The sequence below is a fragment of the Anser brachyrhynchus genome (assembly GCF_964034855.1).
Source record: "Anser brachyrhynchus genome assembly, chromosome: 1".
NCBI classification, from domain to species: domain Eukaryota; kingdom Metazoa; phylum Chordata; class Aves; order Anseriformes; family Anatidae; genus Anser; species Anser brachyrhynchus.
In genome coordinates, this window is record NC_137694.1 from 176126038 (window position 1) to 176147134 (window position 21097).

A 21097-nucleotide genomic window follows, 5' to 3' on the forward strand; every position below is an offset into this window, starting at 1 on the left:
AATTGTGATGAGTCCTGCTATAACCGAGCGTTTCTGTGTAGGAAAAAAAAAAAAAAAGTAATATTTGTATGTATGTAAAATATGTACTGTTGTACATATTTGAGTTCCAAATTATCAAATACAGGATATTAAACATTGAAGACCTAATTTTCAAATGACGACAAATGTAATATTTCCTATTTGTGGGAGTAAAACCTGTTAGTGAAGTAAATAGTTACAAAGACAAAAGTACAATTTCCTTCAAATCGTGAAGATGAAGTGTGAGTTTATCTTCAATCAGCTGTTGTATTTCATGGTTATTTTTTGAAATATGATGACAATTGTTCAATGAGAAACATCTTACATGAAGACTTCAGCAACTAATAAAAAATTAAATTTTGTCAAAGAAAGTTAATGGCTTTTTCCACCTAGTGAGTGTATTTTCTATGATAACCCATTTGTAATTATAGTTTCTAACCTTCAAATATTTACATTTCAGTGAAATCACAGTTTCAGAAATGGTGATTTCACATTAATGAACATTCTGTTTTACCCTGTAATAGCATTTTTTGACATTTTATTTATATTGTAATAAATATATCAAGAAACTGTACTTATATTTTTGAGAATGAAAAACTGAACTGATGCTATATCTGGATTTATATTATTTCAACCTTATTAAAAAAACTCTCATCTTTGGTAATGTTAAAGGACATTTAATTAGGCTTAATGAGAAGCAATATGAACCGTCCGTTTTAAAATATACAACAGCATCATAATCATGTCATTTCTTCATTACTCTTTTCTACAACGCTTTTTCTAACCTAGGAGATACAGGTGCTTTCTTAAACTGGTCCCAGCATCCTTCTGTGTTTTACCTTCCTATTGGATTTCATCTCTGTCAGTCAAGCAAGACTGAACAAAACTTAAATGCTGTTCTGAGCGCTGGATTTCTGTAATCATAAATTTGGATATTTTGCATTTCCCTATCCTTCCTTTCATGACAGGCAATCAGGTGATCTTCCAAAATCCTATTATCCATGATAACATTTACGGTAATTCTTCCAAAATACTATGCCATCTAATGTCTATTTGTATGTAGTCAATGCTCTATATAATTATATTTAATTATTAACTTTATCTCACTTTTTTTTTTGTTTTATTTAACTATCGTACTGATCTGTGTTAAAAAAAAAAAAAAAGTCTTAAACAGTTTCAAATCAAGTGAAACTACAAATGAAAACAGTCGGTTGAAACAAGCACTGGTGAAGATCCCAGGGTTAGAATGTAACATGCTCTCATTAACACCCCATTGGATTGCAGTTGAAACTAGTCTGTTATTACTGCACTAACGCCAGCACAGTCTTTTCTTAATTGTGTTCACGTCATCCTTAAAGTAGCCAAGAATTAATTTACCTTTGATAATAGCAGAAATGTCTTCCCCTGGCAGGTGAAGACATTTCTCTTAGTCCAAGATGTACCGGTCTCGCTGGCTGGGAAGTGTCTCCTCGACAGCCAGCCGGCTATCCATAACTCTAAGCTCAGTGCTGTCTGTCTGCCATGTACTCTTTTTAACTTCTTCAGCTCACTTCTCTGACTTGCAACACTTGTGTTTTAAAAACAAACAAAAAACAAAACCTATCATTTTTTAAGTTTCCAAACCATGCAGGTTCCAAGACCTGTAAAGCAGGTAAAAAAATGTCATGGTCTGATGTAGGCATCAAAGTTCGTGGAATCTGATTTGCCTGTTGTAACCATCTTTTTAAAACTAATCTAAGCTGGGCTATCTCTTTAATCACAAGAAGGCAATAGATATCTAAAGTATGTGCTTTTAATTGTAAGGCAATCTGAAGATTGCCTTTTTCCCTTGACTAGTCCCTTGACAGTGCAATCTCTTTGCCATTATTGTCCTGTAGAGTCAGGCATAATGATTCTGCACAGAGGCTACAATATTCTACAACCATTTTATTACAGTGGAGTACAGCACTAGTGGGTGCATAGGATCTGTAGACAACATCCCATGCTTTGTGTTGTACTTGAAAATTGTATAGCTTGTAGAGCACTAAACAATGTCAGCCACCTACAAATGGCTTATGTGTTTGCCTATAAAAAAGATATTTCAAAAATTTGAAATGTATTTCAGCGGGATCTCTTTTCTGTAGCACGGTCATTCCTACCTTTTTGGAATAATATGGAGCTGTGTGTAATCTGATAAGGGAAATTACATTTTTATTTTAATTCTGATGGACAGAGGTAACTCAGATTTGTTTCTGAATATTAAATGGAATATAATATGGAAGTTTATTCAACACTAGTGAAAAGTGAACAAGGTATATGTCCAGAGATGAACAAAAATGGAAGTCTAAGTAGCTTCATATATTTATTTCATACGAAAAATAGCTGTTTTACTACTACTATTATTATTGTTCTTATAGGTTTTCCCATGTTGGAACTTAGATGCATTTCTTTGCTAATGCGTTAGCTTTATGTTTTATGGAATAATTCAAATTTAACATATTTATTATGTTTACAAGTGAGAGGCAAATGTTATTTAATATATGCATAAAATATGATGATAAGATCCAATGAAAGCATTTTGTTTACTGTGTATTTTGAATGGCAATGAGACTATATGAATTAAAGTACTGTTGAATAACAGGTGCTGCTATACTTTTTATCACTGCATACTATTTTTGATTTTTTTTTTTTAACTTGCTACATACATAAGCACTGTTATAGGATTTATTTATTTATTTGTTTGTTTATGAGAAGGAGTGTTGTAAAAACTCTCATGGGTCTTAAGTCATTTTTCTTTTATTTCTTTCATCTACTAATCTTGTAATCTTAGGTAACACAAATTCAAATACATAGGACTGAGCAATATCTAAAAATCAGAGTTGCCTTGCCATACAAAGCGTCATATTTCTATCTCCATCCCTAAAAACTAAAAGCAAACACTGGCTATGAGATTCTTAAATTCAAATGTACAACACTGGAATTTATAAATTTTGCATGGCAGGAATAAATCTAAGTCAACTTCAGTTTAAAGCAGTGACGAGTTTCATGTGAGGGGTAGGATCCCATATACCAGTACAGAAGTCATTTATGTTATAGGCTGATTTTTAAGTCCTGAATATGTTTCAAGCTTGTCAGAAACTTGTGAAGCTACACAAAAGTATCACAAATCTGTAAGGCAGAGGAACCTAAATAACTGTAAGATATAACCTTAATAACTGTAAGATATTCTCTAAATATGCCTATTTAGAGAAAAGGTGGAGAACAGAAAGGATTTTAAGAGAAGGAAAAATATGTATTAACTAATGGCTGAGTGGCATACTTAATAATGACTACTTTCATATCTGCAGTTCTTGTCAGTATAATATATACAAAGCAGAGTTCCATTGTTCACATCCAAACTATTCTCTGTAGCAAATATAGTACAATTTATTTCAGTTCTATTCTGTATGCATCAAGAAGAAACTTTGTGAAATTCTATAGCTTGTGTTAAACAGTTGGTGGGATTGATGCCCATAATGTTCTATATGGCCCTAAAATCACTGACAGTAGAACATAGAGTCTCTACAACCTGCCGTCACTGCACAGGCTAGACAGTCCACCTTTTATGCAGACTTTTATGCAGCCAAAAGTTGGAACTTTTCAGACACACAAATTGTAACCCTTAAAAATAGTATCTGGTGACTCTGTTACTGTTCGATGCCTGGAGAGCAGGCGCTCACATTTGAGTTAGCTGCCGTAAACTCTCTTTACCTGTTTCAGATATCTACATTAAGGTGAAATGAAGCACACTTCAGAAGTGCTTGTTTCTCCTCATTGACTGTGAAGGGAGCCTGAGGCAACCAGCACAAATTCCTTTAGTCCAGTGAGTCTCACATGGGGGTCACCGGCCTTTGACGAGGCACAAGGACACAGACGACTAAGCATGCTCCATTGTTTCAAATAATTTTATACAATACTGAACAAAAGAGCTGGTTTTGTTTCTGTAGTTGCAGTGCACCTACACACATGTAATTGAACTTTTGTTCTAAGGTGTATACTCTTAGATGATAGAAGATTTAAATATGAAACATACACTTTAGCTTATTGAAACTGTCTTGAGTTGTGGAAAAACTCTATGTCATTGATACGCTCAGAAGCAGCAAACATTTTCAGCTGAAGACATCAGACAACTTGCAGCTTATACTTGCTGAATTCTTAGAGGTAGAGGAGTATTACTTAGAGTAGTGGGGTATTCTCCCTTACCCCCATAGTATTCCTCGGTTAGGATGTAATATATAAATATCTAGCGAAAATTTTTACAAATGTCTTCAGAGTCTGCTGAATTGTTATTCTTCAATGGTGCTGGCTGATATTGAGAACCTAGATTTGTGCATGGTGTTATCTTACTATGCAAAACTAAAAATTACATTTGTTCTATAGGATGTTACTTTGAAATGAGCAAATATGTGCTCAAGCTTTGCATTTTAATAGATTTTACCTAGACAGTTAGCTACTGAACATTGGGTTGTTTTTCAGTAGCATTTGTTTTCCTTCGTAGCATTTAAAGCTATTTGAGTATAACATTACCCTTTTGAAATGAGTGCTAAAATGAGGATTCAAGGAAAGATTTGGAAATATAACTCTAACATATTTAGCATGACTGAGTAACTTAATTGATGAGCTGGCAATGTGTTTACAGAACATATTCATTCTAGAAAAAAATGTCATTATGACAATTTCAATTATTACATGCAGTGTGTTTCCTAAGAGGCGTTTTTAGCGTTTCTTTAGAATACGATGGGAGAAAAAGAATTTCCTCTTTTAGAAATGCAGTGGTTATATATGACATGAGGGTAATCTATGGATATCATGATCTACATGAAAATTTAGTGGGGGGAAAAAAAAAAGGAATAATGGCAGGGCAGGAGGGAAGTGAGGAAATTTCTGAATTTATTCTCCTGAGCAATCAAGTGGTTTCCATCAAAGATGAGCTTGCTGCCAGAGCCAGCTTGTTTTGTAGTTCTTGTCTACACTAAATAGATGTGTATAATCACTATAATTGCAAAGTGGTAACTTTTCAGTGGTTACAGACATTTGTCAAAGCACACCCAAAAAGCAGAATGAAGAGCACAGACAGTGCAAAGATTGTTTAGTTATTAAGACTGCCGATGGCTACTTCAAGGTGCTTCAAGTTTCTGCACATTTGCATTTCAGAAGGATATGCAGAATGCATTGCTGGGGAGTGGTCATGGGTTATGTACTTGGAGCTGAAGTATAGACTTGTTGAGGGCTGTATGCCAATATAAACTGATACACCAAACAACCGAACAAAAGCTGAAGAGACAGACATGGAAATGTGTTAAGCAAATACCAGAACTGTGAACATCTATCCTGAAAGTCTTAAAAGTCTTAAAACTGGCATGTAAAAGGCTTTCATCAAATTTAGATATACAATGGCAACCAAGTAAGTACAGATCTGTTACAGTATCAACAGTTGTACTGGGTTTGGCTGGGCTGGAATTAACTTTCATCCTGGCAACCCATATGGTGCTGTGCTTTGTGTTCCCAACAGAACGCTGTTGATAACACACCAATGTTTTGGCTGTTGCTGAATAGCCTCAAGGCTTTCTCTTTACCACCCCCAAAGAAAGCAGGCGAGTAGCCTTGCACACAGCAAGTAGGCAAGAGGTTGGCAGGGGACATAGCTGGGGCAGCTGACCCAAGCTGAATAAAGAGATGCTCTATACATAAAACGTCATTCTCATCAGGAAAAACTCGAGGAAAGGAGGAGGAAAGAGGGAACATTCGTGGTTATGGCGTTTGTCTTCCCAAGCAAGTGTTAGGCGTGCTGAGCCCCTGCTTTCCTGGATGTGGCTGGATGTCTGCCTGCAGATGAGAAGTAGTGTGTGAACCCCTTGTTTTGCTTTCGCACGCAGCTTTTGCTACCTGTATTAAACTCTTGTTATCTTGATCTATACTAGCCTTCTCGCTTTCCTTCTATTTTCTTCTCATCCCAAGGGAGAGGGGAATAACCAAGAGGCTGGGTTTTTGTTTGGCTCTCGGCCAGGGTCAATGCACCACAACAGTAATTCTTTTTAACACATGATGTTACAATCTTAAACGTGTTTTGAAAGGATTACATTTTTTTCTGACTTCCTTCAGAAAGTCAGTTCACAGGTTTTATGATTTAATGTGTCATAGCATGAAAAATATTTAGTTAAATGCTCAAAGTAACTGAGGAAAGGAAACCATTAATGCTAATTCAGATAAACTTCAGTGGTCTTTGCTGTAATCTGTTGTCCTCTGAATTTTCACTGTTCAAGCATTTACATTTAACATGAGAAAGCATTTGACCGTGCACACTACAGAGAAGTAAGTTAAGCATGTATTTTTCTCTTTCTGACTGAGTGAACTTGTATATTATTATTTTAATTACCCCTCAGGCAATTTTCTGATGTGTGGTTGTGTGCAGGTCAGTGTTCTGCGAGTCCTTCAATGTGACAGTTCATAGAATAATTATCCTGTCATCACACCTTGATTCATTGTTACGTAGTTTCTTGGGCTTTTTCTCTTACTTGCATTTGCTTAGCAACCAGATCACACGTCTCTGATACTTATTATTCAAGTAATCACCCACCGCAGCACATAGATGCATCAATTAAAGCTTTACAATGAAGTATATTGTTCTGTGTAGAATCCTCAGGTGTCAGGAATTAAAAATTGATTTTAAATGGTGCAGACCTTCTTCAAATGGATAATCTGGGTTTATATTAAACAAACAAGCCTACTAACATTCTAAACAAAAAAAGTGATAGGTCACAATCGATAGGAAATTGATGATAAAATTATATTTTGTTCTTAAAATGTGTAGTCTTTTATAGAGTTTTATCAATATAAATATAAACTGAAATGTCTGAGTGCTGAACATCTATATTAGATATGTTTTTTCAGATGCAAATCAATTTTGTATCTGCTTTATTGACTCTTACATATATTCTTTGTAAACATTTTCTGGCTAATTTTCAGATTTGGGTAAATTTCACAGCAAATTATTATTAGAATGTGACTTGAGTACCGAGAAGCTGTCAAGATGGTTCACTGATTTAATGTTGGCATCCTGCAGCTTTGACTGTAATCAGCAGATGCTCTGGCATTACCATAAATGTTTTCTTAACCATCTCTGTCAAAAAAAGAGATTTTTACTGTTTGGAGTCTGCTGTTTCTGATTAAATTCAGTTTGGCTTCTTTTGCATAATTAATATACCATGATGATCTCTAACCTTTTGTTTTTAATATCACCTTTTGAGCTAGACACAGTTGCAAGGCTCCTTTGTAAGTCAGAACAGACAAAGCAATACCAAGTCTATTTGTAAATTTTTTTTATCATTTTTTTTCAGTGTCTTAGGAGGTCTTGCAGCTTTCTGCTTTGATTTCTCAGTGAGTGTAAAGGGATTATTTTTTCAGTTTCTCTCTCTCTCTCTCTTTTTTTTTTTTTTTTTTTTTTTTTTTGCCACTCTGTCTACATGAAGATTTTCTAAATGAGAGAGAGGCTTCTGGCAAACCAGAAATGTTTTATGTCTTAAATTTCTTGAAATTCAAATTTTTACATAGGAAAGTGTAATTGTTAGAATATAGGACATTAAATATGTTTATCAAGTGAAAAATGCATACCATTAATGATGTTAAAAACAGCGTTTTGAATTTGCCTAGACTGGATTAATTACCTATGACACTGTCTAGAATTTGTTTCAGATCATAATTCAGTGATACTGAGACAAATGAGTAAAAGCCATCTTTACAGAGTAATTCCTTATTTAGATTCTGTTGAAATCCTAGTTATTTTCGAAGTGCTTTGTTGCACTTGCAAAGTACATCAAACACACCTATGGCTGGATCATGTGCAAGCGGATTTTTTTTTTATATCCCACCTCCCTCCATACATGAACAAGGCCAAGTTACAGTCCATCCCAAAGGGAGGAAATTATTAAGTGAAAATACACAGCATTAATTAGCTTCATACAAAGAGAGAGAGAATTGTGAAAGGAGTTTATATACAACCTTGAAGAAGGAGCAAAAGATGAATCACTTTTCTGTGTATTTATTTCATAATATTTAGTTTTGTGTGAGGCTCTTCTTAAAAATGTACTATTTCCTGCTACACAGTTTCAGTCTCCTTGATAGCATGCTTTTGAGTATTACATTTTCTGCAGCATTTTGACAGAGAAAAGAAGGAACCATAATAATAATAATTACTATTGAACAATGAAAGTCACATGGACTAAGATGATTCAGCTTCATCCTATCTCCAGTGTGTTCATGAAGGCAGTCTTGGTTGCTAAGTGTACACGGGTCAAACTTCACAATCAGGTCTTGGCTTCTGTCCTGTAAAGTGAAGAGCCTGGGAGCCAAAAGCTACTCGTGCAATCTTTGGGATAATAGTGGATGACGGAGAAGTGCAACAGGTGATGAAAGACCTTTTTTCCCATCAGTTTGACCTGACATTACAAAATACTTGTGATTTACCTTCAGTATTTCAACCTACCAATACTCTGATTGCTGATATAAACCTGGAAATTGAAATTTGGGCTAAAATAAGGGTATGCAAATGGTATAGTTTTTAGCAGTTATTAGAATACTTAGGGTCTTTGTAAACCTTTACTATCAGAAATAGAGCATAAAAAGTGGCTAAGTGGATGAACTTAGAGTTTAGTGTTAAATTCTAAAGGCAATTTATGTACTAGACATAGTTACATAGTTTTTCTAGAATATTTATTCTAAAATAGTAAATACTTGACAGAAGCAACAACATGATTTAGAACTGCAGTGCATGGAAGCTCATCAATATCGTTCCATTCTTTAGGACTTGTTGCTTTGTTGCTTGGATTTGTTGAGTTTTTATTTTTCAGAAGAATGAGGCTCCCTACTGTTGATTTTTGTAGTTGGGGGGGGGGGGGGGGGGGGGGGAGGAGGAGGCACAACAATTGGTAAAAGAAAGCCACAATTTGTGTGTTTCTTTTCCATTTTGGTTATTTCCATCAGCATGTTACTTATCATTACCCACTGCAGCTGCCTGTAGCTTTCCTTTGATGGCAGCAGTCTTTATGCATATTCCTTAAATTCTTTATCAAAGTGTACCTTGAAAGCAGTATTCATCTATACGTAGATACTACGCAGAATATTTTGGAGACTAAATGCATCTCCTGCTCAAAGACATCAGTTTAGTATGTGGGATCTACACAAATTAACTTCAGCTGAACTGAGTATAACTTGAGACTACAGAACTCTATGTATTTTGTCACAAACCACCTATTTATAGTCATCATTTTTTACTCTATTAACTCTAAAAAGGCAAGCTACAATATGCTTGTGTACAAAGTAAAAAGCCAAGTAATAAAACCACATTTCAGAAATGTAAAATAGTCCAAATATGTTAACTGCCATATTTTATCGTAGATCACTATAATTTCCCAATCGTTTCCTGTTCTGAAGAAGAGAAAAAGGTGATGTTTATTCTAGTTGTACATTGGGAGGAATCCCATAAATACCTAACTTGCAATACATTTCCATCCACTACCTGAAAGCCCACTGTCACTGGTTGTGCCTCATCCATATAGATAGGATCAAGATTTATCTTTTTACACCCCTAATCCCAACATAAATAAGATTAATTTATATTTATTAATAGTACAGTCATACCAAATTATTTATCCTTTAATTAAGAGACTTACCCATTTAGGTTTTTAAGGATGATTCAAACCATGAGCTGTAAGAATCAATAGAGACCATAAAGTAGGTTTCCAATTTGGAAGTTTCTGTTTTGCAGTTTCCTAAGAACTCCACAATATACCGTGATTTATGGAAATATGCATATGAGAACAAGACACAGAAGATCAATTGTAATGCAGACTGAAATAGGGAGGAGGCTAAACCCCTAAGTCTGAATTAGCCATCAGACACCCTCAGAAGCTTCTTCCCTCACATGAAAAGCTTGGATGAATTTTGTCAGTAGTTTGATGCGCAGTTTTGTTCTCTTTTCATCTTGACAGGCACTCAAGACTTTCATTTAAATCCCAGTAACTTAAAGTTGCATTTCTTGTAATGAAAGTCATTGCCATATTAGAGGTGAGAGTGTGTTAAAAAGAGAAAGTGGTCCCATCTCAACACAAATGCAAGGTACATTTGGAAAAACAGGAAAAAGATCGAATGGAGTGATCAACAGGAGCTTGAAGTAGTCTTTGAGAAGATGTAGGTAGGCAAGGGATTAAAAGAATTTTGAAAGGCTTTGCTGTAGGGTCAGGTAAAAGGGAGCTGGTCCAGCACAGTTCGTTTCTTCACAAATTAGTTTGCTCACAGTTTATAATGGATTAGCTTTGAAATTTAGTTTCTATAAATCCTCTATCCTAGTCTCACTTAGTTCTGACATATTCTCTTCTTGCCTGTGAAATGACAAAAAATATATATTTGGTGTTTCTGAAAACTTAGTGAATCTCATCTTAAATTGAAGTATTGATTAGTGTTTATTCCTTGCATTTCACACTTCTTAATAAAACACTTGAACAGCAGTACCAATTAAATGCACATTTTTATTTTTTATTTAGTCTTCGAAATTTCAGTAACACTTTTCCATGCCTTATCAATTCTTTTCTGCTTTGGATTAGTCAAGTTGTGAGCATGAAATATTGAGGTGTAAGAAATTACTTATCAAACAAAGATCATCTCAGTACAGCTAACACTTTTTAGGTGCTGGGGCTGCAGGGTATAACTGAAATAAGTCGTAACAACACATAGCACTCCTTTAACATGTTGGGGACATTCTCCAATCCTACCCTTGTCAGTCACTGAAATTGTTGAAAAAAATATGAAACTAATAAAAAGTGACAATAAAATATATTCAAAGTATTTTCCATTATACTATCCAGCAAGGAGATATCCCATTTTTTATGAGTCATGTTACGTGATAGGCATGGACCTTCTAGCTATAGCAGTCTTTCTTATTACATCCAAATTCTGCTTCTGGGTGGTAAGGCAGGCTTTTAAGAAAGAGAATTAGGTGTTGTGATGTTCTGTCTTCTAATGCCAATGCCAAGGGCTGGGAATGGGTTTCAGGGGGCCAGCTTTGTGCTGCATAAATTACATTAAGGAAAGATAGGTGCCCGAAAAAAAGTCATGGCTCACATGTGTCCTGTACCTTAAGCTCTAATAGGAATGTGAGGGGAGTGGGGGAGAGGGCAGTGCGGGAAATGAGACCCTCATTTCCTGCCTGAGAAGAAAATAAGAAAACGATTTTTGTGTTGTCCTTTCTGACAGTAAAAAGTCAAGAGTGTGGAATCACAATTTGAAAATTGAAGGGGTCTCTCCTTCCTTCTTTCCTTCCTTCCTTCCTTCCTCCCTGCCTCCCTTCCTTCCTTCCTCTTTCTGTCTCTTTCTCTCTCTTTCTCTCTCTTTCTCTCTCTTTCTCTCTTTCCCTTTCTAATTGGGAAATTCAAATAGGGAATGCTAGAAGACAAATAGAGTCCTCTCATCTCTAAGCTATTGTGGTGGGTTGGCCTTGGGTGGCAGCCAAACCCTCAGCCAGCTGCTTGTTCGCTGCCCTAGCTGTCCCAGCAGGACAGGGGTGGAAAATGGGAAGAACAGGACCAAGAAAGGTCACGGGTCAAGGTAAGGTTCCATGTGGTCCCTTCAGGGAGGCAACAAACAGCACAAGGGGCTGCTGGGCCTGGTCCTGCCCTGCGGCGGGGCCCTGGGAGCCGGCTGCAACTCACCGTGTCCAGCATGGGGCAGCCCGGCCTTACCTCAGGGAGGAGCCCTGCAGCTCCCCAGATACTTTGACCAACATCTGGATGGCAGCACCTGGATGCCAACATCCAATATAGCTGTCCCTGTTAGAGGTGAAGCTAGGTGCCTCTGAAGCCTCCATCTTGTCCTGAACTTGAAAACAGAGGTCCTCAACATGGCTGCCAGCTGTGGTTGTATTCAGCCTTTCAAAATTAAGAGTCTGTCTTAGAAGTAAATCTCAGCCAGCTGAAACATAAGCCATTATTGCCTGGTTTACCTCAGAAGAAGTCGTTCATATCTGAAAACTGTTTTGCTGTTTACCTCTTCAGCAACGTGCCAATGGGTGGTTAATAATTTATGGATGGTTAATACTTTGGTATAGGCAAGGGAATCCATCATGGATACCTCCAGACTAACTTTTCAAGGCTTTGACTTTATTTAGCTAGAGCATACAGGGGTGATGGGGGCATACATCATTCTCCTCGCAAAGCCCATTTTATGTGACCACGCTCTAAATGCATAAGGTTTCATTGGCACATGCATGATGGTGCAGTCAGTATAATTCGTGGAAGATGGACGGCACTTCCAGACTGAGGCTGGACTGCTGAAAATATTCAGGCTTACAGGAGTGCTGTATAGTTGCATCCAAAATCAGCATATCGTGCTACTCTCTGGGGCATGTCCCCAGAATATCTTCTAGCAAAAGCAAGTCATGACTCATAATGTAAGAAAGAATTTGCGTTGGATGTAAGGTTGGTGCGTAAGTGTTGGCTGAAGAAAATCTATCAGCATAGACATAGCTTCAGGAGTACAATGTGGTGTGTGGAGCACAGGCCGAACAGATAGGAAATAAGTCCGCTGGGTCTTTGAGCAATTTTCCCTGTTAACTTGGTAAAAGATGTAATGAGACTGTAACTGCAATTGTTCTTGCCTATATTATGATTTCATCATGCCCCACATTGAGATGTATGACTGTAATACAAGCTTATAATGCCATGTAATGTCATTCTCCTTATTGTATTTACAAATTTATTTTTCAATCAGTGTACAAGTATTTACATAAAAAGCAAGTTTGTCCTTAGCATTAAGACTTTTATTGAGAAACTATGCAATGAAATAAAGCTTTTCAAAGTACTTTTTTATTTTAAATATTTATTAGTGGCTTTAAAAAAATCCATATCTCTACTTCAGTAAGTCTCTTGCAATCATTTTTTTCACTATTAAAGGTAATATACAACAGCATTAGGCAGGATTTTAAAATCTCCAACTGATCATATTTTGTTTCCCCAGGTTCACAGCAGGCAGGTCTCATATTACTGATTTCTTTTGTTCACATACTATTACACAATTTCCTTTTTCTGAATATAAAGTATGCAGCCTTTAATAGATTATAAGCATATTATTATAAGTCGTTCTATGCTAGGACACCATTTAAACTAAGGAAAGCTATTAAGCACAATTTTCTGTCAACTGAATTTCATGAGCATTGCTGTTAATCAAAGTAATTTTAAAAGACTTGCATCGAGATGATAGTAGCTTTAGCTTTTTGGCTCTGGGTTATGTGAATGTGATTTTGAAATGTTTTTGATTAACAGCAATGTTCAGGAAATTCATATCTGGGAAAACTGAATTTTAATAGGTCTGAAGATGTCAAGGACCTACAATAGAATTTAAATGTCATACAATCTGAACACTGAGACTTCAGTAGTGTACAATGCAAGCTCTGCCTAATCCATGCCTGGAAGCATTTAGTAGTGGTAAAGTCAAAACTGTTATGGGTAAATGTTTTCTCGCTCCAGCCTTTAGAAACCTTAACTCTGAAATCAAAGGTTTTGTTTCTTTTATTTTCATCTGCATAGTGATTGTTATAATACAGGTGAATGACAGTTTTTGATTGCTAAGAGTGACCAAACATTAGAAACTTTAGTCTTACGGATACCAACTACTTCCAATGTATACAGCAAATTAATAAATTCTGTCCTTATCCAGTGATTTTTAATGTCTGCTTTCTTTTTTGTCTTGCTGCTGCATGAAGGTACACCTCGCTACAGTAGGTGGACAAGTAGTGCATCTCCAGCAATGTAAGCTTTCTTATTAACAAGACTTCACGTAGAAGTACCTCTCCATAAGCAGTTTTCTTTTAACTGTATATAACATTATTCTTTTCTGTTAACATTGTATTTGAACCAAGATATATAATGTGTAAATATATTTATTTTATTCTGTGAGTTGATTCAAATATAGTTCCAAAATATAGTTTCAAATATAGTCTTTGTTTCAAATAAAAGCAAAAGCTAATAAATGTCCATAGTGTAATGGTTCAAAGTATTTTAGAAAAAGTCTGTTATTTCTGCCTGGTTTATGGATCTTCTGGGGGTACCCTTGTTATAGAGAGGAAAGTATTAAAATGGTGGCCCAATGTGACTAAGCCATTTCCTTGCTCTTGCAGACAGACATATAAAAAATATTCTCTTCAGAAACAGATGGAATTGCTCCTTATAACTGGTTATATATTTTTTTGCTCTCACTTTATTATATGTGCATTCCAGAACTTCCTTAGTCTGATGGTTCAAAATATTCAGGTCTCTAACGGAAATATTGTAATAGTTATTCTTGTGCTCACTTTATCAGTTAATTTTGATTTGGGGCCTTTCCTGAAAGTAAATAACAATATTCTTCCTAGCCTTTATCACACTAAAGTAAACAAGCTCTTCTACTGTCCTGATCCAGGTTACATGCTGAACTGCAGCAGATCGTAGCCTTGTAGTTTTTAACTCACTGTCATGGTTTCAGTCACTCTCACATGTATGGTGCATTGGCTTTTTTAAACCACCCATCAGTTGTAGGCTGAAAATGCACTTTTGTTCCTGTAGCATAGGATTTGAGGAAGCTGTGGTAACAATCCAAAGAAATGACTTTGGAATGGATGAGATACCAAATCACTAACACATGAAAGCTTTGAATTAGTGTGTGAAACAGTACAGGTTGTTACAGAGTTTGGGGTTAACACAAATTAATTTCTGTTGTATTAAAATAAACCACTGACAGGGTAGAAAATATTATTTCTTATTAATTAGTGAGAGTTTCTCCTTTTCTTCTTACTAGTATCTAACTAGTTTTAAACTTTGACTTAAATGTCAGTGATCCTTCATTCTACTACAAAAAATACCACCAGAAACATATATACCTCAAGTATTGCAGCAGTTCATTTTTTACATGCATATTTAACAAAGTGAAATGTAGGACTGTGAGTAAGTATGTATGCTTTCTGAGACAGGCCCAGCAAAGTTCAGTGTTTCTGAATAGGAATCATAACAGGCAATTTAATAAGCTGGGAATTGCCTACAGCCAAATCTGCTACTACTGGACATACAATAGCATAGCAATATGGACAAGCATAGGCATAGCAAAATGGCATATGAAAGACATACAATAGGCATAGCAAAATGGACATGCATAGACATAGAAGGTATATCAGTGCTATATAGAAAAACCCTCCTTGACTGAAAGAACGTATAGGGAAAAGATGCCACCTGATTTAGGAAGCATCAGAAATAACAACTTTAAGATGATAGAACAAGATTCAGAGAAAATCTTTTTCTTTTTTTTTCTGTTTTTTTTCAATTGACACTAGTCCTGCAATATTTTTTGTAACATGGCTGAAACCAAAATGTTCTCATTTCTTAGGAAGTGTGTTAATCACTAGAGTATCATGTATTAAGAAAATGAAAATGTGATTATTTCGATGAATTATGGCTTCTTCACTGCACAGGAGTTACAACAAGTGAAGTGAGGACTACTCACATAAACTGGCTGGTGTTTAAAGCACTTTCCTAATGCCGTTTCCTGTTGTTGCAGGACCACTCAAACAGAAAGCAAGGACTCTGGTCTTTCAAGTTGACTCTGTTAACTAGTCTATGCCTAGAAAGTCATGATTATCAGTGACATTGCTCCAATTTTTATGGGAAAAAAATGCAAAAAGAAAAATCTATACTGAGCTTTATTCATTCACTTACCCCCACACAAGAATTCTAGATTGTAAGCAGCAAGTTATGGAAGACATCTTTCTGCAAGGTTGAATCAGAGTTTCAAAGTGGGATGAGACTGGGGATAGATCCTAATATCTACTATTTCTTAATATCTAACCTGAAGCAGCTTGCTGCTTAGACTATTTGCTGTTCTAAGTCACTCTAAGGCATGGTATGAGAAACTGGGGAAAATATTGGTGGATTTTACTTTGAAGCCTCCATGCTAAATGTTCACTTCATCTTTTATTCAGTGTAGTTCATCATACTTAGTTGATCCTTGTGCTTGACTATTTTGTGGTGAAGATTCCTCTGAACTGCAAAGTGGTCACATTTTGGTACATGGTACACATCTGCACTTGATCTCTGATTATGAGGATTTTTTTTTCTCGTTTAAAATGTATTGATTTTCAAAACTCCAAGAGTTCCTCCCACTACCCACTAGGTTGTCTTCAACAGAGTGCAAACTAAAAGGGCTACGATGCAGCTAGTATTTTGTATATTAACACAGGTAGCATGAATTTATCAATCTGCAAATATGTGTTCAGAATCAATAAATGTAAACATTTAAATGGAATGGGATATTTAAATTATATATGTTGGGTTTATTATGTGTGATTATAAAGATGTATTCATCTCCAGTCTTTGGCCTTCTGTGATTCAGAAAAACTGAAATGCTGCTGCATCTTCAGGGTCAAATTATTTTTCAATATATATAAAAAATAAAAGGTCATTCAGCTAAGTGAAGAAAATCTGTTATTATCAAATTTTAATTAAGAATTGTTTATCTGATTTTGAAGATGATAGAAAGAAGGTATTATTTTCTTCCACTTTCCAAAAGGTGATTGTACTTGTAAAATTTGCTGAGATTGTCCAAGAAAGTGTGTAAAATCCTCATCCATCACCAAGAGCCCCTGGTCAGGGAATGACAGTGCAGTAAATATCTTCAGCAGCTGCCTTTTAATGTACAAGCTGTTTTCGGTAGGAATTTTCAGCTCTCACATAAAACACACTGTCATGAGTGACTGCCTGTGCTCCAAAGTCATTACTATTGGGATGATGGAACATCTTTCAGCGAATAACCAAAAAACTTTAAATGTCATGTCAAGTTTGTTGAAGCCATTTTCAAGCCTTGTTCAAGGTTACATGAATATTGAGTATGCCTGTTTTTAAAGAGTTGGAGATCTATGAGAGGGACCTCTCAGGTGCTGGTATAGAGAACAGCCACTTGATTTGGCGTTGGGTGGGGGGAAGCAATCTGTCTGTTAATGCATGTCAACCCACCAAAGCTCCCAAATCTTAACTGGGTGCATCTCCTTGAGGCAGTTAATACCAGAGATGTTTAGCAAAAAGTAGCAAGTTATGCAAATTCTTAAAATTACTTAGCTGCCTAAAAGATCACAAAGGAAAGAAAAATTATTACAATGGATAAATGAATTGAAATAGATTTTTTAAATATTTTAAAATTTGATCAATTAAAATATATATATAGGAAATGTAATTAACTAGATAAAAATTTGGAAGTCATTGTGAAGTGCTGGGTATTCTGTTTTCTCTTTGACTCCAGTGAGAAAGAAGGCTCTTCAGGCTCTGTTCTTGATTTCATGGGGAATATGGATGCTAATCTAACAAAGTCATGTAAAGTCTGTATCATTTCTAGGGGACCAAGCCCACTACTTTTGAAGTGATAAGATGTTTTCTTGCCTCTTTGGCCATCATTAGTCCTTCTAATGCATCATCTGCATAGATGTAAAATTTTGTCTGATCAAGAGGTGGTTTTGTTACAAAGTATTGAAACTGAGTATTTTAATATTGAAATTAAGTTTGTTTGTTCTATCTTCTACAGAGAACCAGAAAGCACAGCCAGAGAAGTCATGTTCACACCACAGTATCAGTTTAAAATCAACAAGAAGCCCAGTCAACAAAGAAGTTACTTATGACGTGGAAACAAGTTCTTCTATGGCACGGAGCAAGGCTGTTGGGAGAAAGGAAGCCTGTAATGGAGAAGGCAACAAAGAAAAGAAAACAGAGCGTATTGGGTCTCCTTCTAAGGGAGAAGCCATTCCAGAAGTAGAAGCTCTCCTGGCAAGACTGCGAGCACTATAGAGTAATCATGTAAAGGATTAAATCAAAGCTTAAAAACAAGCTATAATAGTGTATCTCTTCAAGATACACTAATTTTCCATTATTGACATCACATACTTTTGAGTTCCAAACTTCCGTAGGTATTAATACTCTACTTCTAAACTTTTTGCAAGACTCCACAAAATGATACTGTAGTTTTGCTTAACTTCAAGAAGATTTTCATTATATATTTCACCGTTTTTTATTCCAAGACACAGTCCTTTTAGTCAACAGGCTGCTGACCACATGTTTTGAGAGCTTCTCAGAATAGAAGTAGAGTATCTTTTAAATATTGTTAGATCGTCATACCTGGGAATAAGGGTCAATAAATAACAGGAAAGTCAGTCTTATATTTTCCACTACACTTTTATTCTGAAGAGATTTTATCATCTAAGAAGTATTATTATAGCATCATTTGCGATTATAATAATGAGAAATGTATATCATATAAATTTCTCAGCCATGTTCTAGTTTGAGTTCATCAAAGAGTACCAAAGCTTGCTTAATTATATATGCATTTACAAAAGGGAAATCCATGGACAGTAAACAAAGAATCTATGCAAATAATATACTTTACGTGTGAATAATATATCACGTCTATTAAGCTTAGTTATAATGATTATATCAAGATAATATATATGATTTCTATGAATGCAATGTTTTGCAGTTGTGTCCATAGTGGGCAAAAGGTCTTTCTTCACAGTTATTTACGAATGTAATTTTTTATCTTTTCACATGTGAGTGAGGTAACATGTTTCTATAAAAGGAACATATAATGGGAAAGGTTTTTACAAGTGTTTTTTTCACAAACTCATTTTCCAGTAGCCCATAAAGTCTTATTTGCTGGCACAAGAGGAAACTTGCACATAATTGCTTCTCTTTTATCGCACTGTCATTGTACATTCTTACATGTTCGCTATCATATTTATTAATTGCACATCATAAAGAATTGCTACCTATGTTACCAAGTGGGAAGATACTATTAGTATCTTTGCTCCATTATTTAAAGCTTCCTTATTATAAGAGTGTATTAGGTATCTAATATCTTTCTACTAAATTACTCTATTTTTCTTTACAAAATGCTGAAAAATATGTCTTTCAATAAGAGTCAGTTACATGAAACCAGTGTTTCAATGCTTCAGTGCTTTTTATATCCTTGTTTAAGTTGCCTTCTTACTTTCTGCACTAAACATTAATAAAGTTAATTAGAACTCTGAAATTGGGCCTGTTTATACATACTGCATGGAGTGTTTTTCATCCATCATAGGAATCAATCTCATGTTTCTGGGGCTGTTGTAACTGCCATTACACACTCTAATAACATTTCCAGCATTTGCTTAAAAAAATAGGAAGTATGAACAGAAGTCAGGGAAAGATGCAGAGAAATCCTACTAGACAGTAATTTCTTCAGCTCTACTTAAAAAAAAAAAAAAGGCAAAGCTGCCATATGAGGCTGCCTTTGGTGCCTTTTAGTGGGTGAGTAGCAACTGCTACTATCATAATAACTAGAGTGTGGGTCACATGTCCTCTCCAGTCACTACAGTAAAATGTAAGCAATCACTGTGTAATACAGCTATCACTAAAGTTCAACTAAGGTCTTCTGCAACTTGTCAACTGTTAAGACTTCCTACCCTTGCTTACAGGGTACCATACAAATTACTATCTACAAAGTACAGTATGCTTGACTAAATAAAGTTGTTTCTCAAACACAATGAAAATATATGTTGAAGAAAGAAAAAAAAGATTGCTGGAGGACATGCTAAAATGAAAAGGCTGGAAGTGGAGAACTGCCTCTGAAATATGAACATGATGACCTACTAAGTGAAGGTGGAAGTACAGATTCATTTTCCTAAACAGTTTCAGGAAGTTTGTTCATTTGAATTAGTGGGCAATAGAACACAGTAAAAAAATGACAGTTCAGGACACTACTGTGTGTATCAAGAAAATAAATTATAGGAAACTACCTACTGAAATTTTCAGTAGACAAAGTGTTTCTAGCAGCCTGGCATCTTCTGATTTTAAAATAAATATTTACATTTAAAATTATAGATCTTAAACCACATTTTCGCACAGACTGAGAAGCTGTTAGAAATGTATTCCAGGGCTTTTAGTCCTTCTTAGCGTTGTGTTTCTGAATTAATCCTTTCAAGAAGCCATCAAGTTAATTCACAGTTTCCTTTGTATAACCAGAAGAATAAAAAAAGCCATACAAGTTTTCACAACCTATGCAAATATAATATGTAATTTTTCTGCTTCAGTATTTCTTTGTAACATCATAATTTGATGTATTCAGAGTTGAAGTACACAGTCCAGTTCAAGTGCACAGCAAGTTTTCTTTCTACATTTCATCTTTCTTTAACTTACCTTATAAGTAAACAAATAGGTCATTTTGAATATGAAAAATGCCTAAATTGCCTAATAAGTTCATGTAAAAATAACTTTGAGAATATTATGTCTGCATTCTATTACTATGCTTTTATGTTTTTATTAAAATGTAAAGCTCAGCTTCTAAATTGTATGGGGTAAATTGTTTTAATTCAATTTAAAAATTTATTCATTAATTCAATTTAAAATTTAAAGCTAATTAAAGTTTTAAAAAATGCGGGTAGACTTTTAATGCTGTGTGCTAGTTATTTTTAGTAAGACATTTTTAGTATCAGGTCTATTGCCTGAACTGTAGGACTGGACTATATACCACTTTTGCTAGCTATTGAAGAAGGTTTCACATTCAGTGAAAACCCCTCTGTTTCTGTAATTCACACCTGAAAATTAAATTCCTATAAAAAGAGCTTCCTGATATCTTCAAACAGGACTGTTCAAATAAAAGCATTTGAAATAATCTTGTGAGGTACGTTCCACTGCTCGTTCTTTCCTTGATCGGCACACAGAAGGCACAGACAGCAATGGCTTTTCTTACCAGTGAAACTGTAAAGGTCTAATGTGATTGTGATACTTCACATTCATTTTGGATGACTTTTTATTTCACTCAGTAAAAGAATTTTGATTATTACATCATTTTTCAGCTTATATGCCATATTACTCATGGCAGTGGTCTAAATTCATATTTACATAATTCTAATGTTTTGACCTTCTCAAGATATTAATGTTTGCTATCAGTCTCCTCAAGCTGCTTGCAACCAAGCTTGACATCTGGCTTATGGACCGTAGGTAATATGCTAGTCCATGTGAATGCAGAA

At 35.3% G+C, this 21097-nt stretch overlaps 1 protein-coding gene across 3 annotated transcripts in view; it reads left to right on the forward strand.

Annotated features, from left to right (window-relative positions):
• Positions 1 to 20739, forward strand: part of DIAPH3 (diaphanous related formin 3) — a 239336-nt gene extending 218597 nt beyond the window's left edge. For 2 of the 3 annotated variants that reach the window (XM_080575717.1, XM_080575718.1), the window contains one exon: positions 17623 to 20739. In XM_080575717.1, the coding sequence (XP_080431843.1) occupies positions 17623 to 17882 (260 nt within the window). In that variant the 3' untranslated portion in view covers positions 17883 to 20739. Of the gene's footprint in view, positions 1 to 13786; positions 13833 to 17622 lie in introns of all 3 variants that reach the window. The other variant, XM_080575719.1, reaches the window with a different exon arrangement.
• The last annotated feature ends 358 nt before the right edge of the window (positions 20740 to 21097 follow it).